This window comes from Hordeum vulgare, chromosome 4H (genome assembly GCF_904849725.1).
Source record: "Hordeum vulgare subsp. vulgare chromosome 4H, MorexV3_pseudomolecules_assembly, whole genome shotgun sequence".
NCBI lineage: Eukaryota > Viridiplantae > Streptophyta > Magnoliopsida > Poales > Poaceae > Hordeum > Hordeum vulgare.
In genome coordinates, this window is record NC_058521.1 from 543,658,814 (window position 1) to 543,685,665 (window position 26,852).

Here is a 26,852-nt window from a genome sequence, read left to right on the forward strand (position 1 = left end):
GAGAGTTAGTAGCACAAGCATCATCATTAACAACAAGAGGAGAAGGAAATTTGGCAATCTCTTTAGCATAAGAAGCTTCAAGTTGGGCATGAGACTCGGTGAGTTCGATGAGCAAACTCTTAATAGCCCATGAGCCATTTTCGAGGTGCTCATAGTCCTCAAGGAGTTTAGCATGAGCAACTTCAATCTTACCATTTTTAGTTCTAAAATCATTAGCCACCTCGAGGGCTCTATCATGAGATTCCTTTAATCTAGATAATTCTAGAGCAAAGGTCTCCTTAAGAGATTCCTTAGTGGTTTGTTCATTTTCAAGAGCTTGGGATAGCTCCGCTATCTCATTAGTGTAATCATGCTCATGACCTTTGATTGTCTCAATGGTGGCCTCATGCTCCTCGAGATGAGCTTCCAACTCCTCAATGTATTTCTTGCCCTCAGTGGCAATAGACATGATTTCCATGAAGTTGGAACAAGCAAGTTTATTCTTATAAAGAGATTTCAAAATCATTTCACCCTTAAATTTGTAGTATGCAATATTATCACTCTCTTCATCATTATCATCATCCTCATTATCATCATCATCGTCATCATCAAGAGATATATTGGGATTCAAGGTAGGAGATACCTTTGAAGCCTTAGCCATAAAGCAAAAGTGAGAAAGAATAGATGATGATGTAGGATCCCTTGAAGCATCATTCAAGGCCACATCTTGTTCCATGGAGTGATGGATTTCCTCTACATTGTTAGCACAACAACTCGAGGAAATAGATACATTTTTATCATGGCAAGAAGATATAGAAAGCATATCATCGTGATATTTAGTCAAGCGGTTTTACATGATATGCAAGGACTATCAACACAAGCATGTAAAACATTTAGGGTGCTCGAAGTGTTAATGCCCAAAAGTGAAGCATTGCAATAATATAGTGATGAAGGATTGTCAACAATAAGCCCACTATCATCAATGCAGTGATCACCACTACTCACCATATCATTACCTTGTGGCAATCCACATGTAGATGAAGTAGATGAAGTTGAGAAGAACACACGACCAGAGGTGGAGGGAGAACAAACATTCCCACAAATCTTGGACACACCATATTTATCTTGAAGCTTTGTCCATAGCTCATGAGCATCCTGGAATGGCATGAGTTGAAATATAACTACATTGCTCAAAGCATCAAAAAGCACATTAGAATCTTGAGCAATGAGATAAGAGTTTTTCTCATCCTCTAAAGATATATTTTGAGAATCCTTTGGAGGAGAAAAACCCATATCTACAATTCGCTCTAAATTTGGGTCCATGGCCCTAAAGAGATTAAGCATGCGAATTACCCAAACATCAAAATTTGTGCCATCCAAACTAAGAGTGTCAGAGAATCCTAAACCCCTAGTCGACATATTTACTCTCTAGGTGGTTAAACCAAATAATGATAGACCTAGCTCTGATACCAATTGAAAGGACGTGGATGTCACCTAGAGGGGGGTGAATAGGCGCTTTAAAATAATTACGGTTTAGGCTTGAACAAATGTGGAATAAAACTAATGTTTAATTTGCTAAGCACAAAACCTAAAACAACTAGGCTCACCTATGTGCACCAACAACTTATGCTAAGCAAGATAAACAACCAAGTGATAGCAAGATATATAACAAGAAACTACATGGCTATCACAAAGTAAAGTGCATAAGTAAAGGGTTCGGGTAAGAGATAACCGAGGCACGTGGAGATGACGATGTATCTCAAAGTTCACACCCTTGTGGATGCTAATCTCCGTTTGGAGCGGTGTGGAGGCACAGTTCTCCCCAAGATGCCACTAAGGCCACCGTAATCTCCTCACACCCTCGCACAATGCAAGATACCGTGATTCCACTAAGGGACCCTTGAGGGCGGTCATCGAACCTGTACAAACAAGGTTGGGGCAAGCTCCACAACTTAATTGGAGGCTCACAACAACACCACAATGGCATATGGCTTAGAGGTGACCACAAATGCTCGGGGCAATCTGCACAACTTAATTGGAGACCCCGACGCTTGCCCGGAGCTTTACACCACAATGATTGAGCTCCGAGGCACCACCAAGCTTCTAGGATGCCAAAGCATCCACGAAGAACAATCTCTAGGGGTACCAAGTACCCAAGGGTAATAAGCTTCTCAACTTCTCACTTCCATGTATCCCCGTGGAGAACTCAAAGCAATGCAACTAATGCAATGGCAAGAACACACGAAGTGGTCAAGTCCCTCACACTCAAATCCCTCCACAACAACAAAAGCTATGGAGAAATATGAGAGGAAGAACAAGGAGCTCACAAAGAACTCCAAGATCAAGATCCAAGGGGTTCCCCTCACATAGAGGAGAAAGTGATTGGTGGAGATGTGGATATAGATATCCTCTCTCTTTTCCCTCAAGAACTAGCAAGAATCATTGGAGGGATTGAGAGTTAGCAAGCTCTAAGAAGGTCAACAATGGGGGAAGAACACGAGCTCAGCGAACGAATAAGATCCGATGGGGAAGAAGAGCCCCTTTATATAGTGGGGGAAATAATACAACCGTTACCCCCACTCACAGCCCGAGCGGAGCGGTACTACCACTGCTAGGAGTGGTACTACTGCTACTAGGAGCAGTACTACCGCACGGTAGGCTCACCAACCACGGTAGTGAAAAATTACTACCGCGACTACCACCGTTGAGGTTGTAGATGCGAAGAAAGTCTGAGGGAGCGGTAGTAAAAAGTTACTACCACTCAGAGAGCGATAGTAAAAAACTATTATCGCTCCAAGAGCGGTACTACCGTTGTGCGTGCAGTACTACCGCTGGCACCATTGATACTACCGCTGGTGAGTGAAACTGCCATAACTTTTGCATACGAGCTCCGAATCGAGCAAACTCAAGCTTGTTGGATTCACGATGACAAGATCTATCCAAACAATGAGATGATATAGAGGTGTGAGACCTCTGTGAATGAAGAACCGACAAAAACTTCCAGCATTGAAAACATCATAGAAGTTGCATATGGACTCCATTTTCGATGAACTCGAGCTTGTCATGAAGATGACCATAAGCTCTAAAAGTCACAAGGAGAAACACCAAACAAGAACCAAGAAATATGATGCAATGGTGCAAATGGTTTGAGATCTCAATGAACGATACGATCAAGCCACTCACTTGAGATCCCCCCTTGACAACGCGACAGTCTATCCTAAAATAGAGAAACCTATCAAGGGCAAATCTGTACCTTGCACCTAGTCCTCTTGAGCTAGATTACGAACATCTTGGATTCCTTAAGATGGACCATCTTTATTGATTGTGTTAGTTTTATGAAGACTAGTTGATTGCTCCCCCATACTCACTATGGGTGAGCCACTCTTCAGCACATCTTCACAAGTCCATTGCCACCACAATGGACGGCAAGCTTCAAGCAGGATATCTTCGTGATGCTCCACTTGAACTTGCACACTGCAATCTTGATGATGATCACCACTTGATGTCATCCTTCATAGGTTGAATGAGATCTCCCTCTTGACGCAAACCTATGGAAACATACCTGACCCCACAAAGAACTCTCACGAAGACCATGGGTTAGTACACAAAAGCATTATGGACAATTCTTACCATACCATGGGATCACTTGATCCTTCTCGGTACATCTTGTACACTTTGTGTGTTGATCATCTTGATTTACACTCTGCTTAGTCTTGATCAACCTTGTGTCTTTATGACCAATCTTTGGGTAATACTTTGAATACTACCTTGGTCATCATATAAACTCCTTGAAACCAACAGATGGACTTCAAGAAGTGCTTATGGACAAATCCTTCGAATATAACTTAAGGCAACCATTAGTACATAGGGATTGTCATCAATTACCAAAACCACATATGGAGAAATATGCTCTAACAATCTCCCCCATTTTGGTAATTGATGACAATCAGTATAAGAGAGTTTATATAAGGAAATAAGCATACCCAAGCATACACATACAAAGCTAGGATGGGTTGTCGAGTGGAGGCGATCTTTGCCAGTGTGTCGGCTGCCTTGTTGCCGGCTCGAAGGATGTGGTAGAACTCACAACCCTCAAAGCCGTCGGTCAGCTGCTGGACCAGGAAGCGATAGTTGGCCATGTTCGCGTCCCTGGCATCCCATTCGCCAGTGACCTGTTGCACCACCAGGTCGGAGTCGCCAAAGTAGAGAATACGCAGGACGCCAATCTCCTTGGCCAGCCGGAGGCCGTGGGTGAGCGCCTCATACTCCGCCACGTTGTTGGACACAACGAAGTGGATCTGCAGGACGTACTGCAGCCGGTCTCCCTTGGGGGAAGAAAGAACGATGCCAGCTCCGAGGCCGGTGTGCATCTTCGAGCTATCGAAGTGCATGCGCCAATGGGTGGAGTCGGGAGGCGGCGGCAGGTACTCTGTTTCTGCCTAGCCGATGAGGAAGTCCGCTGAGGCTTGTGACTTGATGGCGGTGCGGGACTCATACCCGATGTTGTGGTCGGCCAGCTCGAGAGCCCACTTGGCGATGCTGCCAGCCGCGTCCCTGTTGCCCATGATCTCCCCAAGGAGAGCGGTGCTAACCACCATGACTGGGTGTTCCTGGAAGTAGGGCTTGAGCTTTCGGGCCGCCAGGAACACTCTGTAGCACATCTTATGGTAGTGTAGGTAGTTTTGCTTGGAGACGGACAACATATCGCTGAGGTAGTAGACCGGTCGCTGGACCGGCTGAGCTCGTCCTGGCTCCGATCGCTTGTCGACCATGATGATGCTCACGAAGCGGCTAGTTGCCGTGATGTAGAGCAGAATCGACTCTTTGTCTGCCGGTGCGGCTAGCACCGGTGCGGTGGTCATTACGCACTTGAGTTCGCATAGGGCCTCATCAGCTTCGTCGCTCCAGATGAAGCCGTATGCCTTCTTGAGCAGGTGGTAGAGTGGGGGGCCTTCTCTCCCATCCGGATGATGAAGCGGTGAGCGAGGCGAGGCAGCCAGTGACCTTCTGGATGTCTGCCGGGTTAGTAGGCCGAGCCATTCGCTTGATGGCCCGAATATTCTCCGGGTTTGCCACGATCACTCGTTCGGAAACAAGAAAACCAAGGAGCTAGCCCGCTGGTACGCCGAACACACACTTCTCCGGGTTCAGTCGGATCTCAAACTCGCGCTGACTCACGAACGTCTCCTTGAGATCGTCCAAGAGGGTGTGGATTTCTTTGGTCTTGACCACAACGTCGCCTATGTAGACGTGTACATTGCGGCCAAGCTGTCTGTAGAGGCATCGCCGCATGCAACGCTGGAACGTGGCGCCGACATTTTTCAACCCGAACATAATCGTAATGTAGCAAAACGCCCCGAAGGGTGTAATGAAAGCTATCTTCACCCGGTCGGTTGGATTTAGCTTGAACTGGGGGACCGGCGGGACAATGACGTTGACCTCCAGCGCACGTTTGCACTGACTGTGCTTGTCGTCATTTTCGCTGGTGAAGATGCCGGCTTGGTCCCGATGTTGAACTTGCAGGGCCTATCGAGCATGGCCTCTAAGGTGTAATTGGCCTGCCTTGGTTGTTTGCCTCCGTTGGTGCGCTCGCGCAGGCTGGAGCCCTGGCCGTCAGCCATGCGGCCGTCCTCGACGACCGTGACATGCCGGGTACTCTGGCGAGCATCCGGCTGGTCGACCTTTGCGCTTGCCTTGATCCAACTCGGATCGGCCGGCTGTCGGGGCAGAAGGCGGCTTAGACACAGTCGGCTTGCCGGCCTCGTCGACGAGCACGGGGAGCTTCATGGAAGACTAGGCCATGATGTAGTGGTCGACGGCGGTCATCAGTTGCGTGAGGGTGGAGGGTTCCGGACGCATGGGATTGTGCTTCAGGAGGGTGCCATTTCGGCAGCCGTCGATGAAGTACTGGATTGCCTGCACTTCATGGACGCCCTCACGGGAGTTGCGGAGCTCAGTCCACCGCGTGAGGTAGTCGCAGAGCGGCTCGGTTGGGCCCTGTACGCACAGGGTGAGCTGTCAGGGTCGTCTGGGGCGCTTGTACGTGCCGGTGAATTTGCACACAAACGCCTCCTAGAAGTCCAACCAACCATTTACACTGCCAGCCGACAGGCTGTTAAGCCAGGTCAGGGCCGAACCGAGCAGCATGAGGGGCGCATAGTGTACTGCTACGCGCTTGTTACCGCCGGCGATGCGGACGACGGTGGTGTAGTCGGTCAACCAATCCTCGGGCTTGGTTGAGCCATTGTACTTGGGGGTGTCGCGGGCCAAGGTGAAGCCCTTGGGGAAAGGCTCCTTGAGGATGCACGGCCCGAAGCACAACGGGCCAACAGTACCTTCCTCCTCGGCGGCATGGGACTTCGCGATACGCTCCAAGCGAAAACACGCATCCTGGTCGTCAAGCTGGCGTACACCGATGCGCTCGCTTGCCAGCACGCTTCATACCGATTGGCGATCGCCCTGACCAGCCGACACCCGCACGCGGCTGTCAACAACCGACGGGCTACGGTCCCATCAGTCCTGGTTGCCCGCCTGTCGACTGTCGTGGCGATGGTTGGTGTTGCCAGGCGAAGATGCCTAGTTCGTCTCCCGCCGGCCGGCTGCGGGCTGGCCAGCATCGTCGTAGGTCGTGGAGCGGGAGCCGGTTGGGCCTTGATACGACTCCACCTACTACGCATTGGCGACCTCTATGAGGATGCGGATGCGCTCCTACTGCACTTCGAGGGTCGGGCCCTCGAGCCCTTCCATCTCGCCGATGGTAGCCTGTGCAACTCGCACGTTCTTGACCGGGGTGTCATAGATGGGGTGGCCGTCGGCCAACTCCTGGCCAATGGCGCCGCCACGACGCCTTATATAGGCTATCTGGATGGGCCCGGGGGCAGCTGGTGTGAGGCCGTGGGCCGTGTTGAACTCGCGCCGAGTGGCCTCGAACTCGCGCTTGGTCGCCTCCAGCGCTTCCGCCTCGCACAGCAGCTGCACGCGGTGGGCATCGAGCTCTTGCGTGGCGACCGCGGGGTCGGCCACCGATGGAAGGGAGTGCAAAGCAAATCCACTGTTGCACGGATCGAGGTCCGGTATCTGGATATGCCGCCTACTGAGGTGGCAGTGAGCACCTCCACATGGTCACACAGGTCGTCGATGCTGCGGGAGAGGTCGCTGTCGCCGGCTGGCGATAGCTCGTCGGACCTAAGTACGTCGGCGGGGTAGCAGTCGGCAACGATCACACCATAAATGCGGTGCGAGCCGAACAGGATGATGGAGCTGTCAACGGGGAAGTCTGCGTCCTCCAGACGGCGGGCATTGTTGTTGATGCAGACGAGCGCACCGTGGCGCACGACAGGGTCCCGCCCGGAACATTACTCCGGTCGGCGTCACTCGCAGCCCCACGGTTGGCGCAAACTGTCGTGGTATTTCCAAGACAAATACCAGGGGTGGCTTGACTTATGGTTTGGGGTCGATGGGCACCGACGACGTCTCGGGGCGGGTTTAGGCGTAACGCACATGACGCTAATGTACCCAGGTTCAAGGCCCTCCGGTGAGGTAAAACCCCTAGTCCTGCATGTGTGACTATGTGAGAATCACACTACAAATGGTGCTCCTAGAGCTGTTTGGGAGGAGGGAGACGGAGTTCTGGCTGTCGGTCTCGCTACCTTAGTTGTGCTCTACTTATATGGTGGGATGAATCCGTCGTTAGTGTGAGCCTGAGTGAACCTGCCTCTCTCGGTGGGCAGGAATGAGGCTTTATAGTGTAGCCAGTGGGGCACAGTGGTATGGGTAGGACAGGAGGTGGGGTCCGGCTGCCATCCTCTCCGGCTGGCTGTGGGGCCCACCGGCTATCGAGTCTTGTCGCGGAGCTCGCCAATTGTGTGCGTCATTGGATGGCACGCCGAGCCGTCAGGGCGCGGGAAAAGGGGCAACGTGGCTATAGGGTCGCCTCGGCTGGTCATCGTGGGCGGTGACAAGGGTCGTGTAGCCTCGCTCACCCTTCATCATCATACGTGACATGCCGCATGTCAGCACGCATTGCTGCCGTGATGGGCTTTGAATCATCTATATTGTCTTGTCTTCGTACGACGGTACAGCCGGATGGGACACGGTTGGCCGTCCGACTAGAGACGGGCCAGCCGGCCGGCCGAATCCCGCCAGTCGGCTGGGGCGCGTTGGATAGGTGAGTCGGCTATCGCGAGCCGGCCGGGTGTGCGTTGGTCAAGAGGATCGGTTGTCGCCAGCCTACCGTGCACACGTGGGCCCATGGGGCCGCTTATCACCATGCGGCCCCCAAATGTCTTGGAGACAGCTAATCTCCGCCTTTGGTATACCGAGGGGTAGTATCACCATCACCACAGGCATGCGACCTAGCACTTGGGGGCTAGATCATTCAGCTATTTAACAGATTATGAGGTCCAAATTGAAGACCCGACCCATCACACACTAACGAGCCGACGCTTGAGGGCTACACATGTGAAATTCAAGACATTCGGTCCATATCTGGCGACTGGATGACAACCTGGATTTATTAAAGTTATCTACAACATTCAAAAGCTAAAGTTCAAGTCCCATGTTGTTGCAGGCAAAACAACCCGGCCCTTCAAGGCTACACTAGCCGAAGCTTTATAAGTATAAGACAATTACAAGTACGAGGCTGCTGCAGGCAACACAACCCGACACTTGGGGGCTACACAGCCAAGATACTTTTCTACCTGAAGCACCAAGTCATCATGAACTAATAAACTCGGAGCTTGGGGCTAGAGGCAGTGTGGAGATAAAAGAGAGAGAGAGGAAGAACACCCTCAAGCGATCAATTTTAAAGAGGAGCTGAAGCATTAAAAGACCGTCTCAACATCACACGGATTTCTTTATTTCCAATTGAAAGATCAGGGTACTCTTGTTTTGTGACAGTTCGAGACCGACGCTCCAGAAGATTCCCCCCTTTATTCCGTTTTGTCACATCATCATTTAGTTTGCATCGTCGCATCATGCATGGCATCTTGCATCGCCTGTCGCGTGTGGTGTATTGAATGTTGTGCTTCGAGTGATCACCGAGTTGTAGTGCGATAGTAGCTCTCCCTCTCTCTCTCTTGTTTCATTTTGTGGTTTTGCTAAAGTTCCGTTTTAACCCCTCTTTTTAAAAATATAGATTCGTCTTCTTTTAAAGAAAATCATTTTATTAAATGTGGGGGCAACCCCTAGGTTTTGCTTTATTTTTTTTCCTTTGTTATTTGTTTTAAAACTAGTGACCCTTTTATTTATAAAAGGGGTTTGATTTTTTTATTCTTTTGAAAACGGGTTTTAATGTTAATTCTTCAAAAGGTTTTATTTATTTCTTCAAAAAAATGCCCAACTATTTCTTGTAGTTGGGAATATTTTTTTTTCAAAGGATTCAAAAGCATTTATCATATTTTATTTTTTGTTAAAAGCCTTTCTTTATTTTAAGTTTTCTGCTTTAAAGGGATTTAAAAAAAGAAAGGGGGAGGACCCAGGCCAAGGCCCAGCAGGCCAAGGCCCACGCCTTCCCTTGCCCTAGCGAACAGCGCCGTCAGCCTCGTTCCCCTCGATCCCCTCCGCAGCGCCGTCGTTCTCCTCCCTGCCGAACCCCTTCTCCTCCCCTCGTTCCTCTCCAGCGCCGCCTCGCCCCCTTGCCCGCGTGCGCACCTCCAGGCCGCCGGCGCCGCCCCGCGCCCCGCGCCTCCCAGCTCGCCGCGCCCTGCCGGCCTCGCCTCGCCGCCGTTCGCCCTCGCCCCGGCCTCCTCCTCCTTCTCGCTGGGTGCTGCCGTGTTGCTCGCCTGCCGCATGCCCGACCTCCCCTTGGAGCCGAGCTGCTGCTGCTCGCGGTGCGCCTCCCCATCGTGGCGTCTTCCGCGTGCTGTGCCCGCTTGCTGTTGCCGTTGCTGTGTCGCCTGATGCGAGTGATGATGGTGTTGTTGCCGCTAAAATGCTGATGTGCATGCTGTTGCCCCGCGCTGCTATTGTTGCTGCCGAGCAGTGCCAATTGCCTGTTGTTGCTCTTGTCGATTGTTGCCCTGCTGTTGCATTTTGTTGCTGCTGCCTAATGCTGTTGCTGTCGCGTTGCTGCCGCTGTTGCTTGCCCTGCTACTGCCCATACCGCTGTTGCTGTTACTGTGCATGCCGCTAGCTCCTGCTGATGCGTGCTGCTGCCGAGCGTTTGCTGTTGCTCTTGCTGCCGAGCCTGTTGCCTGCAAGTGTTGTGTGCTTGCTTGCTTTGCTGTTGCGTAGAGCTGCTGTCGTGCTTACTAGTGCTAGTGCCGCTTTGCTAGTAGATGTAGGTTGCTTGCTGGATGTCGTTGCTTGCTGTAGCGGCTTGCTAATGCTATAGTTGCTGCTAGGCTATTTGTGCCATAGCTTAGTGCTATGCTGCTGCTGTTGCAACGCTGGTTACCGACGCAGAAGGCCGTGTGCACCTTCCCCGCCTGCCGTGGCTCGTCGACAAGTTCGCCGGGAACCACGACATCCTCGACGATCCCCGAACATCGACGAAGACGTGATCGACTTCCGAGGTGAAGACCATAACCGACGCGAAGACCGTGCACCGACGACAAGAGTACGACTACCGTCGACAAGACCCGAGTACCATGACGACCACGACGTCCACGACGACTGTTGTTCCCCTTCACCGAACCGAACCGCTCCGTTGTGCACGCTCCGAAGGTATAACGTTGAGACATTGTCGTGTATCGTGTACAAGTGATGTATGAATATATGTATGTATGCACCGTATGTTGCCCGTTGCCCGTTGTCTTCTTTCGTCGTGCCTCGACACATGGGAACCCGAGATACGGGATCACCCCATTCTCTATTTAACGTTCCCACACACGCTTCATATACGTTGCCACGATATCTCGACGAGTTATCGGGATAGGAACGTTGCCGTGGCATCGTTTCCGATTTGCTGCCATGGTTCCCTCTCGCTCGCCGTGGCGACACCTGTTTCTTTCCCTTCTTGCCCGTGTTGAAACTCGCATGCATGACACAGTCATGGCATATATTCTTGTGTTGCATGTTCTTGTGCCGTAACTCGTTCTATGCTCCGCGTGTTACCCGACTAGGACATGTGGGATCATCGCTACACCCTTGCCATGTTAAAAACATTTAATAATGTCGTGTAAATAATCGGGAGTGAATTAAATAATTAATCGTGGATTTTCGTCGATATGCAACCGTTGCATATCGAGCTTTACTTAATGTGTAGAGTTTGTGTGAGGTGAATTGCCATGCCATGCCTTGCATTTTAACCTGTTCATGCATCATAGTAGGTTGTGCATCATGCTGTGCATCTTGTGGTGAATACCTGTGTTGATGTTGTTTTCGGTTTGCTCCGTCTCGATAGAGTTCCGCAAGCGTGTCAGAATGTGAGGACCCGTTCGACTATGTTGATTCGTGTGCTTCACCGAGTTGTTCTTCTTCCAAGCGGGATCTCAGGCAAGATGACCATTTCCCCAGATACCATTACTATCATTGCCATGCTAGCTTTATCGCTTCTATCGATTATGTCTCGTTGCCTACCACATGTCAAATATCAGCCTCTCAATCATGCCATGATAACCTTCAACCTGTTCGACCTAACAAACCACTGATTGGCTATGTTACCGCTTGCTTAACCATGTTGTTAGCATTGCTAGTTGCAGGCGTAGTTGCTTCCATGTGATAACATGGGTTCCTTGTCATATCACCATATTAAATGCTATTTAATTTAATGCACCTATATACTTGGTAAAAGGTGGAAGGCTCGGCCTTTCTAGCCTGGTGTTTTGTTCCACCTTTGCCCCCTTAGTTTCAGGTATCGGTGTTATGTTCCATAAACGAGCGCTCCTAACACGACCGGGGTTGTTATGGGGACCCCCTTGATAATTCGTTTTAGATTAAAGCTGGTCTGGCAAGGCCCAACATTGGTACTACATTTGCCCAACATAATAACTTGTTAATACTGAAAGCATAGGGCGTCATGAACCCGAGGAGTAATTTCACATAATACAGGGGGGCCAGTGCTATTGGTGCTGGTCCAAAACTAGAGCCGTTTGCGGGGCCAACCCGGGGCAACTCGGGAGATTTCTATCAGGCCACCGTACGCTGTGCTTATCCGTCGTGTCCTGAGAACGAGATACGTGGCTCCTATCGGGATCGTCGACACGCCCGGCGGCCTTGCTGGATTAGTTTTACCTTTGACGAGATATCTTGTGCATCGGGATTCAGATGATGCTTTGGGTAATCTCAGAGTTGAGGTTTTCCACTAGGGAATCCGACGAGATCACGAGCTTCGTGATTGAGGATTTCTATGCGGCTTGTGGTAATTTGTGATGGACTAGTTGGAGCATCCCTGCAGGGTTAAATCTTTTCGGAAAGCCGTGCCCGCGGTTATGTGGCAACGTGGAAACTTTGTTTAACACTGGTTCTAGATAACTTGAAGTTAACTTAATTAAAATATGCCAACTGTGTGCGTAACCGTGACTGTCTCTTTCGTGAGTTCTTTCTCCGATGAGGATACGGTGGGGTTATGTCTGCCGTAGGTAGGTGTTCAGGATCATTCATTTGATCATCAGTAGTTCATGACCGCTATGCGTAGATCTTCCCCCTCTTATTTCTGGTACTCGTAAGTTTAGCCACCAAATATATGCTTACCGCTGCTGCAACCTCACCACTTAACCATGCCTCACCCATTAAGCTTTGCTAGTCTTGATACCTTTGGAAATGAGATTGCTGAGTCCCCTGTGGCTCACAGATTACTACAACACTAGTTGCAGGTACAGGTAAAGATCACTTGACGCGAGCGCGTTGATTGTTCATTTGGAGTTGCTTCTTCTTCTTCTTCATCATCAATCTAGGATGGGTTCCAAGTGGCAGCCTGGGATAGCAAGGATGGACGTAGTTCTTCTTTTGTCGTTTGTTTTTGTCCGTAGTCGGACCCTGCTCTTACTCTTGATGATTATGTAATGTACTGATGTGACTCTGATGTAGCTTGTGGCGAGTGTAAGCCAATTCTATATATATCTCTTCTTTTCAATACATGTACTTGTAACGATATCCATTCTTGTGACACGACGAGATGCGCTTCTATCCCCGACGAGGCCTTCGTGCCAAATTGAGGATAGGGTCGCATCTTGGGCGTGACAAGTTGGTATCAGTGCAGTACCGACCTAGGAACCCCCTTGATTGATTGAACTTGGCCGAGTCGAGTCTTGTGAAAAACTGCTTTGAGTCTAGTTATATAGTGGAGAGTAGGATTCTTTTTTCTCCTCTTCTATGCTCTGGTGAGGAATCTTGACGTAATAATTTATTCTACTCCTCTTCTCACTCAAAAAATTTTTCAGGATCACGCGGATATTTTTGGAATCTATATGATGCCGATGTGACGGAGTTCTGTCTTGGTGCCTCCTATCTGCTTTGAGTTTGAGGGGAGTTGAGCTCCATGGGATTCTTGAGCACATCGTTATCATTCAGATTTCTTAATATCTCAGAACGAAGGATGTTCGTAATTACTTCAATACTAGTAGTGACGAGATAACCCCAGTGTCCCCAGTACTGGTGCAGATTGTTCGGGAGTACTGCCATACTTTATATCGTTGTGATCACGAGGGTCTGTTGTAGATGAAGGTCCGAGATTCTGGTTGTGTGTTGACGGATATGATACAAGTGACGGGTTAGTATAGGAGTTGTGTGATATTACTCCTTGTATCCGTGTACCAGATTGCATGACCAGATATTTCGGGCATTCATAGGTGGGAATTCAAGTAGTTACTTATAGGACGATCTTCCAACAAATTCGTGTTGTTTCGATGTCAAGTGGTGATTTCAGATCTTTCCTAAGTGGTGTTCTCATATTTTTATGAGAGTACTAATCCTTTTGCTCAAATCAGATGGTTATGTCAATTCTTGTCTACCGGAGTTGTCATGTTAATTCTTTTCCAACCGGTGTGCTTCTCTTCAAGTGAATTCCATCCGCTCCAATTTTTTGCAAGATCATTCTCTCTTTATTCCGGAGTTCATCTCATCTAGCCCAAGTTGTCTTTTTTTTCCCCGCCCTCCCACCCTTTTCTTCAGTGATTGGATTTCATCCAAGCGCATTCATTTCATTGTGCTTCCGCTATCTCTTCTTCCTTTCATAGCCGGTGATTCATTGTGAAGATTCTCAGGAGCTTCATGTTCATCTTTATTCAACCTGGTTATCTTTTTACCGGTGAATTTAATTCAGCTATCCGTGTTCAGTATATCCTATTCATCCTTGTAATTCTTTCCTATGTTAGAAATTCTTATCAACCTATCTTGTTATTCTATTCTATCCGCAGTGTTGAAGATATTTCAGAAGTCCTGATTCTCGATCCTTCAATTATTTCAAGGTGCTCAACCCCATCAAGTTTTCTTTATACCGGTGCAATATCTCTCTTCCAAGCAATCTTTTCTAACGGTGGTTTCTTTGAGTGGGCCCATAACCCACATGTTTTCCCAGGATCTTTCGTGACTCTTTAATCTTTTCCGGTGATCTCTAAATCTTTTCAACTATGACGTAAGCATGAATTTCATCAGTCATATTCCTTCTTCAGGATCGATTAGAATTAATTCTCATATTTGGCTCAACCTTGAATTCTTCATTCTTCTGGAGTGTCTTAGTTATTCTTGGTGGTGTTCTCCTTTTCATTTCAGCTTTGAAGATTCGAAGGAGTGTTTCTCTCAATCTTGGTTCATTCTCTTGGAGATTAATCATTTCAGCTTGGTGCCATCATCTTAATTGTTCCAATCATGAGTAATCCCTTTCTTGCTATCTGGTGCATTTCTGAGTTGTTTTTATTTCTCGTTCCTCCGAAGGCCGTCATTTTAGAAGATTCTTCGTTCTTAGCTTTCAGCTTTCGTCCTCAATTCTTCTCCATTGTTGTCTCTTCGTTCGTCTCTCGGTTATTCCGGTGCCTTGTTCTAGTTTTTCTCTCAGGTGGCTCATGACCTCTTCGTTCTCATGTTTCTCCATTGATTCTTGGTTTTCCATTCAATTGTGAATTCTTACCGGTGTTTCTTGCAACATTTCTTCTAGTTTGTACTTTATCTATCTCTCTTTAATCTTTTCAAGGGGAATAAGTGTTACGCTAAATCTGTTGCTTCTCATCATTTAAACTTGATGAAGGATAAGCATAACATAATTCTTATTCTTGTTCTTCCTTCTTCCAAGAGATTTCAATTCTTCTTCCGGAGGGCTCATGATATCAATTCTTTTCTCAAGTGCCTATCTTTCTTTTCCGGAGTTCCAAGTTCTTTTAAGTATCTCTTTGTGAAGCTTCATCTAAATCTTGGTAAGGTCATAATTTTATTATTTTCTACCTTCATATCGTTGCATCATTCTTATGGAGGTCCTTCATGGTGGTTCTTCAAGGATGTGATTCATTCTCATGTGTTCTTCAAGATTCTTGTTGGAGTACCTCAAGTATTCTTTCTCTTGCATTTCCAATGAGTTTGTTATTCCTTTATCCTTGGAGGTGGTATTATAGCATTCTTGTAGTGTAGGAGCCTCGAAGAGCTCTCCTTTCAAGAACGAGATAATTAAATCCACCAATTTTGTGATCATGAGATATTTCAACCCATGATTTCTCCATTGAGCTATCTTGGTTTGGACTTCACCTAAAGCCTTTCCTATGGATTGTTGCTATCATGGTGCTTGTCATTAATCCAAGTTCTCAATGTATCCTCTTGGTGTAAGAAATTGTTCATGTCTTGTTTCTCCCAATATATCCTTGTTTCTTTTAGTGGTTGGTTGTCACCTCATATTTGTTGAGATGATTTTCATAAGCCCACTACTATCTTGTTCTTTTCGTTGTTGGTTTTTCAACTACTATGTCAATTCTCTGTCCGGAGGCTCTTCAATTCTATTGTGATGATAGTTGGCATTCTTTCTTCATTCTCTTCTTCCGTATGACCTAGTTCCTATTCTATTGTTCCGGAGGCTTTGTGATGTTGCTCTTTTGGGTCTATTATGTTGTTCTATCGAGATCATGGTGTTCCCTTGTTCTATTTAGTTGTTTGTTATGTATATTGTCTAATTCTCTCTTCTTATCGAATTTTTTGTCCCATTTTCCTATCGAAGTGCTGCCGAAATTTTCCGTGAATTCTTGCTTCCTTCTCATATCAGTCCTCATCTCTTTGCAACCTTCAAGGATCATTGGTTTCACCCGTTTGTCAAAGAAGCGACTAAGTTTTTACCTCTTGTTCTTTCTCACCCTCTCCCCCTTTCATTCTTGGATCTCGGGGCTAGATCCTCTTGTAGTGTAGGAGAGTTGTGACAGCCCGAGACCGACGCTCCAGAAGATTCCCCCCTTTATTCCGTTTTGTCGCATCATCATTTAGTTTGCATCGTCGCATCATGCATGGCATCTTGCATCGTCTGTCGCGTGTGGTGTATTGAGTGTTGTGCTTCGAGTGATCACCGAGTCGTAGTGCAATAGTAGCTCTCCCTCTCTCTCCTCTTGTTTCATTTTGTGGTTTTGCTAAAGTTCCGTTCTAACCCCTCTTTTCAAAAATATAGATTCGTCTTCTTTTAAAGAAAATCATTTTATTAAATGTGGGGGCAACCCCTATGTTTTGCTTTATTTTTTTCCTTTGTTATTTGTTTTAAAACTAGTGACCCTTTTATTTATAAAAGGGGTTTGATTTTTTTTATTCTTCTGAAAACGGGTTTTAATGTTAATTCTTCAAAAGGTTTTATTTATTTCTTCAAAAAAATGCCCAACTATTTCTTGTAGTTGGGAATATTTTTTTTCAAAGGATTCAAAAGCATTTATCATATTTTATTTTTTGTTAAAAGCCTTTCTTTATTTTAAGTTTTCTGCTTTAAAGGGATTTAAAAAAACAAAGGGGGAGGACCCAGGCCAAGGCCCAGGCGTCCCCTTGCCCTAGCGAACATCGCCGTCAGCCTCGTTCCCCTCGATCCCCTCCGCAGCGCCGTCGTTCTCCTCCCTGCCGATCCCCTTCTCCTCCCCTTGTTCCTCTCCAGCGCCGCCTCGCCCCCTCGACTGTGTGCACGCCTCCAGGCCGCCAGCGCCGCCCCGCGCCCCGCGCCTCCCAGGTCGCCGCGCCCTGCCGGCCTCGCCTCGCCACCGTTCGCCCTCGCCCCGGCCTCCTCCTCCTCCTCGCTGGGTGCTGCTGCGTTGCTCGCCTGCCACGTGCCCGACCTCCCCTTGGAGCCGAGCTGCTGCTGCACGCGGTGCGCCTCCCGTCGTGGCGTCTTCCGTGTGTCGCGCCCGCTTGTTGCTGTCGTTGTTGTGTCGCCTGATGCGAGTGATGATGGTGTTGTTGCCGCTAATATGTTGTTGTGCAAGCTATTACCCCACGCTGCTATTGTTGCTGCCGAGCAGTGCCACTTGCCTGATGTTGCTCTTGTCGATTGCTGCCCTGCTGTTGCATTTTGTTGCTGCTGCCTAATGCTGTTGCTGTCGCGTTGTTGTTGCTGTTGCTTGCCGTGCTGCTACCCATACCGTTGTTGCTGTTGTTGTGCGTGCCGCTAGCTCCTGCTGATGCGTGCTGCTGCCGAGCGTTTGCTGTTGCTCTTGCTGCCGAGCCTGTTGCCTGCAAGTGTTGTGTGCTTGCTTGCTTTGTTGTTTCGTAGACCTGCTGTCGTGCTTACTAGTGCTAGTACCGCTTTGCTAGTAGATGTAGGTTGCTTTCTAGATGCCGTTGCTTGCTGTAGCGGCTTGCTAATGATGTAGTTGCTGCTAGGCTATTTGTGCCATAGCTTAGTGCTATACTGCTGCTGTTGCGTCGCTGGTTACCGACGCCGAAGGCCGTGTCCACCTTCCCCGCCTGTCGTGATTCGTCGACAAGTTCGCCGGGAACCACGACATCCTCGACGATCCCCGAACATCGACGAAGACGTGATCGACTTCCGAGGTGAATACCGTAACTGACGCGAAGACCGTGCACCGACGACAAGAGTACGACTACCGTCGACAAGACCCGAGTACCACGATGACCACGACGTCCGTTGTTCCCCTTAACCGAACCGAACCGCTCCGTTGTGCACGCTCCGAAGGTATAACGTTGAGACGTTGTCGTGTATCGTGTACAAGTGATGTATGAATATATGTATGTATGCACCGTATGTTGCCCGTTGCCCGTTGTCTTCTTTTGTCGTGCCTCGACACATGGGAACCCGAGATACGGGATCACCCCATTCTTTATTTAACGTTCCCGCACACGCTTCATATACGTTGGCACGGTATCTCGACGAGTTATCGGGATAGGAACGTTGCCGTGGCATCGTTTCCGATTTACCGCCATGGTTCCCTCTCGCTCGCAGTGCGACACTTGTTTCTTTCCTTTCTTTCCCGTGTTGAAACTCGCATGCATGACGCATTCATGGCATATATTCTTGTGTTGCATGTTCTTGTGCCGTAGCTCGTTCTATGCTCCGCGTGTTAACCGACTAGGACATGTAGGATCATCGCTACACCCTTGCCATGTTAAAAACATTTAATGTTGTCGTGTAAATAATCGGGAGTGAATTAAATAATTAATCGTGGAGTTTCGTCGATATGCAACCATTGCATATCGAGCTTCACTTAATGTGTAGAGTTTGTGTGAGGTGAATTGCCATGCCATGCCTTGCATTTTAACCTGTTCATGCATCATAGTAGGTTGTGCATCATGTTGTGCATCGTGTGGTGAATATCTGTGTTGATGTTGTTTTCGGTTTGCTCCGTCTCGATAGAGTTCCGCAAGCGTGTCGGAATGTGAGGACCCGTTCGACTATGTTGGTTCATCTGCTTCATCGAGTTGTTCTTCTTCCAAGCGGGATCTCAGGCAAGATGACCATTTCTCCAGATACCATTACTATCATTGCCATGCTAGCTTTATCGCTTCTATCGATTATGTCTCGTTGCCTACCACATGTTAAATATCAGCCTCTCAATCATACCATGATAACCTTCAACCTGTTCGACCTAGCAAACCACTGATTGGCTATGTTACCGCTTGCTTAACCATGTTGTTAGCATTGCTAGTTGCAGGCGTAGTTGCTTCCATGTGATAACATAGGTTCCTTGTCATATCACCATATTAAATGCTATTTAATTTAATGCACCTATATACTTGGTAAAAGGTGGAAGGCTCGGCCTTTCTAGCCTGGTGCTTTGTTCCACCTTTGCCCCCTTAGTTTCGGCCACCGGTGTTATGTTCCATAAATGAGCGCTCCTAACACGATCGGGGTTGTTATGGGGACCCCCTTGATAATTCGTTTTAGATTAAAGCTGGTCTGGCAAGGCCCAACATTGGTACTACATTTGCCCAACATAATAACTTTTTAATACTGAAAGCATAGGGCGTCATGAACCCGAGGAGTAATTTCACATAATACAGGGGGGCCAGTGTTGTTGGTGCTGGTCCAAAACTAGAGCCGTTTGCGGGGCCAACCCGGGGCAACTCGGGAGATTTCTATCAGGCCACCGTACGCTGTGCTTATCCGTCGTGTCCTGAGAACGAGATACGCGGCTCCTATCGGGATCGTCGACACGCCGGGCAGCCTTGCTGGATTAGTTTTACCTTTGACGAGATATCTTGTGCATCGGGATTCCGATGATGCTTTGGGTAATCTCAGAGTTGAGGTTTTCCACTAGGGAATCCGACGAGATCACGAGCTTCGTGATTGCGGATTTCTATGCGGCTTGTGGTAATTTGTGATGGACTAGTTGGAGCATCCCTGCAGGGTTAAATCTTTTCGGAAAGCCGTGCCCGCGGTTATGTGGCAACGTGGAAACTTTGTTTAACACTGGTTCTAGATAACTTGAAGTTAACTTAATTAAAATATGCCAACTGTGTGCGTAACCGTGACTGTCTCTTTCGTGAATTCTTTCTTCGATGAGGACACGGTGGGGTTATGTCTGTCGTAGGTAGGTGTTCAGGATCATTCATTTGATCATCAGTAGTTCACGACCGCTATGCGTAGATCTTCCCCCTCTTATTTGTGGTACTCGTAAGTTTAGCCACCAAATATATGCTTAGCCGCTGCTGCAACCTCACCACTTAACCATGCCTCACCCATTATGATTTGCTAGTCTTGATACCTTTGGAAATGAGATTGCTGAGTCCCCTGTGGCTCACAGATTACTACAACACCAGTTGTAGGTACATGTAAAGATCACTTGACGCGAGCGCGTTGATTGTTCATTTGGAGTTGCTTCTTCTTCTTCTTCTTCATCATCGATCTAGGATGGGTTCCAGGCCGGCAGCCTGGGATAGCAAGGATGGACGTCGTTCTTCTTTTGTCGTTTGTTTTTGTCCGTAGTCGGACCCTGATCTTACTCTTGATGATTATGTAATGTACTGATGTGACTCTGATGTAGCTTGTGGCGAGTGTAAGCCAATTCTATATATATCTCTTCTTTTCAGTACATGTACTTGTAACGATATCCATTCTTGCGACACAACGAGATGCGCTTCTATCCCTGACGAGGCCTTCGTGCCAAATTGAGGATAGGGTCACATCTTGGGCGTGACATGTTTGACGTGGTGTCACCAACAATCATGATCCGATATTTTCAAGGAACATGCAAACGACCGATGAAAATTGTGGGTCTTCAACATTATATCCAGTGCACAGACGAGTCAGTTCATCATTGGACCCGTCGGGTTGCAAAAATCGTCCACTCGTCAGACAACATTATGGCTTCCAAGCCGTCCTCATTCTGGAGAAAAATTGCCACTTCGAGTTGCTAGTTGTGAAGCTTGGTCGCCTAAAACGGAAGACTCAAGATATGGGCGATTTAATGGATGTTCCGACAAGGTATGCTGAGTCAGACGACATGAAGGATGCCGGCCCGGGCGAGGAGAAAGTTGGCAAGAACAAGAAAGGTGAAGGTGGCAAAAGCAATCAGCAAGGTGGAAAACCTGAAGGTCAAAAATAACAAACAGAAGCAGCCTGAGGGCGGGTGAGAATTTGTGGCTAATACCAATACTGGGTTTCATAACCAACGCCACTCTAGAGGAGCTTACAATGAGAATACGTCGCACAATTTTGAGGAAGCGCTCAAGGTGCCTTGCACAAAGCATAGTACCCAAGACAAGCAATTTACTCACTCATGGCAGAATTGTTATATTATGGAGGAGTTCCGGAATCAAGCCTTCTAGAGTCACCAGGTGACTAATGGTGAAGGACATCCGGGTCAGTATGGTCAAACCGCTCACAAGGCGGCTCGCCTAGCGGGTTCTTAGGATCAGGTTCCAATGAACTAGGTGGCTCGCGATCGTGTTTTCAGCAACAAGGAAACACTCGCAATGGGCAGTATCCTGATGAGGACAATCAACAGCATAACAATCAATCTGGGTTTCAAAGCAACCCTAAGCAGTTGAACAATGGACAATACCACATTTTCATCACCAACACTTGCAAACAAGACGAGAAGCGCAAGTAGAGAGCCATCAATATGGTTGAGCCAACAATCCCGAGATACCTCAACTGGCGTGAGCAACCAATCATTTGGATCAGAGAGGATCACCCTCCCCGGGTTGATAACCCAAGAGATCTAGCCTTGGTGATGGCGCCTCAGGTTGGTGGTTATACCCTCACAAAGTTCATCGTGGATGGAGGAAGCAACATCAACATCTTATATTACGACACATTCCGGCGGATGAACCTTCACGATAACAGTTTGCAAACTTCTGCCATGGTTTTTTATGGCATTATTCCTGGAAAATCAGCTTACCTAGTAGGGCGGATTAAGCTCAATGCCGCTTTTTGGGGACGAACATAACTGCAGATGTGAACCCATAATGTTTGATGTGGTCAAGATAAAAATCCCTTACAGGTTGTCGTATGGTTTTCTTATCTTCAATATTTTCATCAAGACAAAGCATTGGAGGTCGACTCAACGACATATGGGTGTTTTATTCCCAATATTCCATTACATAGGACACTGACGAGCAAGACGATTGTCAAGACGACTCAAAGAAATCAGGATTTTCAAGGAGCCACTTCATTGAAGTAAGTCGGCCAAGGATCAAGTCGGTCCCTTAACATATTTATTATTCTTATTTCAGAGCTTATCATGAATAAATTCAAGCTAACCTCGGGGGCTAATGTCGGGGATATACCCCACGGTTTGACCCGGTCAGAAGGTTTGACCTGGCCAGGAGGTATGACTCGACCCATACAGCTGGCGGCTCATGGGTCACCCCGCTTGCTGGATCGACTTGGACGACGAGGCCCAAGGCCCGGCGTGCAAGCCGGCAAAGGCGGGTCATGGAGAGGCCTCGAAGGCGGCTCACGGAGAAGGTCCAAGAAGAGGAAGAATTCCCTCCGATGAGAAACAAGACCTCGATTATGATTCAAGAGAAACTAGCCCCACTCCTAGTAGGACTCTATGCAAGCCTACCCCTTAAACCTATGTAAGGAGGGGCAGGCCACCCCAAGAGGGACAAGTTAAGTTAGGTCTATACAAGACAAATCATTAGATAGACAGATTAGAAACCCTCGAGACTAGAGGTAGCGATTCCGCACCCTTGTAATCGAAATCATCATCTTCATCAATGAAACACAAGCAGGACGTATGCTTTTACCTCCATCGGAAGGGCCGAACCTGGGTAAACTCGCGTCTCTCGATTCCGTCCAACCCCTCTCAAGTCGTCAAATAGTTGCGATGGCCTCACACCTAAGTTCTCTTACGAGAACATCTGCCGTGATAAAAACCTCGATACATGGGATGGAAAGCGCGGGAGGGGTGGGTGGGGTTTTTTGGTGAGCTGGTGGGGTCAGACGCGGGCTTGGGTGTTGTCCGGACGCCCGTAAAGCCTCCATGTTTGTCTTCGGTTTGCGCAAGAAAATATTTCTGAACCGTTCGTCAGACCAATACAAGCACGCCGGGTGATCCGGAGGTATGCGAACGGTTTGTGGATCACCGTTGAAAATGTCATTATATGCGTATATGGAGGGAGTAGTGAGTATATCTACGATAAATATGCATCCTTTAATAAATTTAATATGCATTTAATAACAGTACTAAAAAACCAAGATACAGATACACACAACCTCATGCAGGTAAAAATGCAGAGATACGCTCCGCAAAAAGCCGGCGCCACAAACGTCATGTGTTAAAGCTGGTATAAATACGAGCCTTCTCGCAGGATCGCCCCTCAGGAATACGAGGTACAGTTCATATACATGCAGCCATGCTCACGTAGGCTCGAGATCCGGTCACAAAGAGCACTTAACGGCGATCATCAGTATGCTGCACGTAGACCATGCGTGGTACGTAGATTAGATACACCCCGCACCCGCAGCCGGGCAAAGCAGAGTCCGTCCCGCAGGACCAGCGGACCACGCCCGCCATTCGTCGTCTGGTGCTAAACCCTTTCCCGTCTCTCCGCCACCACTGGCGCGAAACCCCGCACGCATCCGTCCATCCCTCCCTTCCCACAGCCCACGCGCCACGCCACCTACGCCTCAACCTCCCATCCATCTCTCTCTCTCTCTCTCTCTCTCTCTCCAATCCGTCTCTCTAACTGCAGATTCGGTTCCCCTTTCGCCGGGCGCGGGCGCGGGCGCGGGCGGGCGGCGAGGGAGGAATCCTTTTCTCATTTCTGTTCCAACTCATCCGCCGCACCGCGTGCCTCCTTTCCCCCCGCCCCGCTGCTTCCGCCACCGCCAGATCCTCTTCTTTCCTCGCTCTTTCCTTCCTTTTTCCCCGCGCATGCACGGGGACGGCCTCTTGTGATTGATTCACGCCCGCCGCCACGCCGCCAATGGGGGACGCGTCCACCTCCGCCGCCACGCCCACCTCCACGCTCATCTGCCTCGAGGATGGCAACGACCTCTTCCTCGACGACGACGACTATAGCCCCGCCGACGGCTTGGCAGCCGACGACGGTCTCCTGCTCCTCGACCGCGACGACGAGTACGTCGCGCTCATGCTCTCCAAGGAGGGCGCCGCCGCCGGCGGCGGCACGTGGGGCGACGAGCTGGACGAGTGGACCAAGGCCGCGCGCGCCGTGTGCGTCGACTGGATTGTCAAGGTGCTTCTTCGCGCCTTCTTTTCCCACACGAAATTTGTTGCTCAAAATCGGATCTTTGTTCAATGGTTTCCATATGCGTGCTTGTTGGCAGACGAACGCGAGGTTCCTCTTCAGCGGGAAGACGGCGTACGTCGCGGTGACGTACCTCGATCGGTTCTTGGCGCAGCGGCGAGTCGATGTAATTAAAACAATCAATCACCCTGCGCCGCCATTGCCTTCCTCCTCTGTTCTGCTCTGTTCTGTCCTGTTCTGCCGTCGAGTGTTCGATGTAATGCCTGACTTCCGCATTGCCGTTTTTGGGGATCCAGAGGGGGAAGGAGTGGGCCCTGCAGCTCCTCTCGGTGGCCTGCCTCTCGCTGGCGGCCAAGGTGGAGGAGCACCGGGTGCCGCGGCTGCCGGAGTTCCGGCCGGACGAGTACGACTTCGACAGCGCCTCCATCCTGCGCATGGAGCTCCTCGTCCTCGGCACGCTCAACTGGCAGATGATCGCCGGCACCCCGTTCCCCTACCTGAGCTGCTTCGCGGCCAGGTTCCGGCACGACGAGCGCAAGGCCATCGTCCTGCGCGCCGTCAAGTGCATCTTCGCCTCCATCAAAGGTCAGACCATTCCCCCTGCTCCCGTTCTTCCATCCCATTTTCCCGTCGGATCGGATCATAAAAAGATCCCATCATGTGTGTGTGTGTGTGCAGCGATGAGCTCGGTGGAGTACCAGCCGTCGACCATGGCGCTGGCGTCCATCCTCGTCGCGCGCGGCGGCGGCGGCGGGGAGGGGACGGCCCCGAGCCTAGACGAGGAGCTCAAGGCGATCCTGGGCACATCATGGCAGCAATTACACACCGTAAGCCCCCATCATAATAGCCCCGCCGTTTTTGGAAATCTGTTGGTGAAAAGGGGCAATGATGAGTAAATGCTCGTCTCCGTGGCAGGGGCATGTGTATTCCTGCTACAGCGTGATGATTCAAGAGGAGGACAGGTCCATGCAGTCGAGCAGGGAGGTGGCCTCCTCCGGCGTCTCCGCCGCCGCCCACGTCGGGAGCCCGGACACCTCCGTCGCCATGGCCATGGCCGCCAACGACAATAACGCCATTGCCATTGCCACCACCTCGGCGGCGGCAGTCACCGACAATAAGAGGAAGAGGCTGCATTCGCCTCAGCGCCAGTAGGCAGCAGGAGGAGCTGGAGCTGGAGTTCAGCTCGCACTCTGGCTGCTGCTAATTGCTCTCAGCCCCCTAGCCTTAGCCTTTTTTTCATTAGCTTGATTGAGCAGCGTTTTTTTTTGTCTCAGAGGTAGGGTGTGGCTAAATAGGGGGGCAGGACTTGATTCTTGTGATTGTGCAATTATTACAGCTGATTGGTAAGTTAGGATTGGAAAGATTTCGGTTTTCAGGAGATCTTTCCCATCGGCTTAAAAGGGCAGTGTAAAGAGGAAAGAGAGAAAGGCCAAGTAGCAGCAGCAGTAGCACCCAGCCGGCTCAAAGTGAGGTGAAAAGAAAAGAGAATGAGTGCAAAGCCTAGGTATGATATGAGTGGGGCACCATTTTTTCTTCTTCCCTTGTGTATGTGTGTGCGAGCTAGCTGGCTGGACCTATCCTCTCGTCCTCTTTTGGTCACTCCATCGGTGACAAATAATAATACAGTGATAGTTAAGCAGATATTCATTCATGTGATGATAGTCACACTGGCCAATTGCAACCACCCGACCCCTTGTCGGCCCCACGCGACTTCGAGGAACCCTAGCTGCCGGGCCGCCAGCCCCTCCCTCTTCCTCCTTCCCCCTCGTCGTTGCTGGAGGATGCGGCCAAGCTAAGCCCGTGCCGCGGACGGCGGCGGTGGGGCGCTTGCTGCACCGCGGCTTCATTCCCTCGATGGTGGGAGGCACTCATTCTTTGGCTCGACGGCCCAGTCGTGTCGACTCCGCGGTGCGTCGGCGCTCGATCTTGCGCTTCCAGGTCCGGCCGACGCGGGTGAGGTGGGATGGCGGCCCTCCTAGCCATGCTCGTGGCGGCGGCATGACGGCTTCGTCGGTCCTGCAGATGTGGTGTTCCGGTGGCTTCTCTGCGGACGACCTTGGTGTTGTGTCGGCGGCCCCGATGTGCAGCGACGGTGGCTATCGGTGCAGATCTGGTTTCGACCGACGCGGATGCGGAGGGGTGGCGACTCTCTTTGTTGGGGAACGCGACAAAAAAAAAATCCGACCTACGAGCACGCCCAGAATCACTATGGAGACTGCATACAAGGTTCGATCTTTTCGTTACCGACTTGTAGCGCAGCGGAAGTAGAGTCGATGACGATCGGTGCTGCAGATCCCCGTAGCTAGGATTTACAACCTCCCAACCGCGAGGATGTACTCCCTCGTCTGCCCCTCTGACAGCCCTCCTGGAGGCGGTCTGACAGTCCCTCAGACGCTCTCTTGGACAACCCTTCGGGAGGACCATCGAAAACCGAACGATCACTCGGACAACACTTCGGGAGGACCCTCGAAACTCGGACAACCCTTCGGGAGGCACTCATGAACTAAGACCGAAACTACGATCTCTCTACAAAGTTGCACACATACGGTGTCATCTATCCGGCAGGGTTTCGCCGTCGAGAACTAGTTCCTGTCGGAACCCACACAACCTTTTGGCTCTACGGAACTATTTCACTCGGAGGGAGAGAGAAAGCCAGATCATGCATGGCATGTGTATGTGAGAAAGAGTGAGTGTGGAGAGTGCATCTCCACCTCTATTTATAGGAAAACTCAAGGGGTGGGGTGGCACTTGAAATACCCAAAAGCCCCATAAAAGTGGTCGTTCACTAGGGCACAAAGGGAAAGCAAGTGGGGCAAGTGAGGCTCCATGGTGGAGCCCACCTTGGCCGGCCACCCCTCCGAGGGCTCCCC

General features: G+C 49.5%; 1 protein-coding gene across 1 annotated transcript; it reads left to right on the forward strand.

Annotated features, from left to right (window-relative positions):
* The first annotated feature begins 23,294 nt into the window (after nucleotides 1–23,294).
* On the forward strand, nucleotides 23,295–25,625 carry LOC123449393 (cyclin-D5-3-like). The gene is made up of 5 exons (XM_045126604.1): nucleotides 23,295–23,970; nucleotides 24,062–24,148; nucleotides 24,279–24,567; nucleotides 24,661–24,809; nucleotides 24,898–25,625. The coding sequence occupies exons 1-5, from the start codon at nucleotides 23,701–23,703 to the stop codon at nucleotides 25,132–25,134; spliced, it is 1,032 nt and encodes a 343-aa protein (XP_044982539.1). The 5' UTR covers nucleotides 23,295–23,700; the 3' UTR covers nucleotides 25,135–25,625.
* The last annotated feature ends 1,227 nt before the right edge of the window (nucleotides 25,626–26,852 follow it).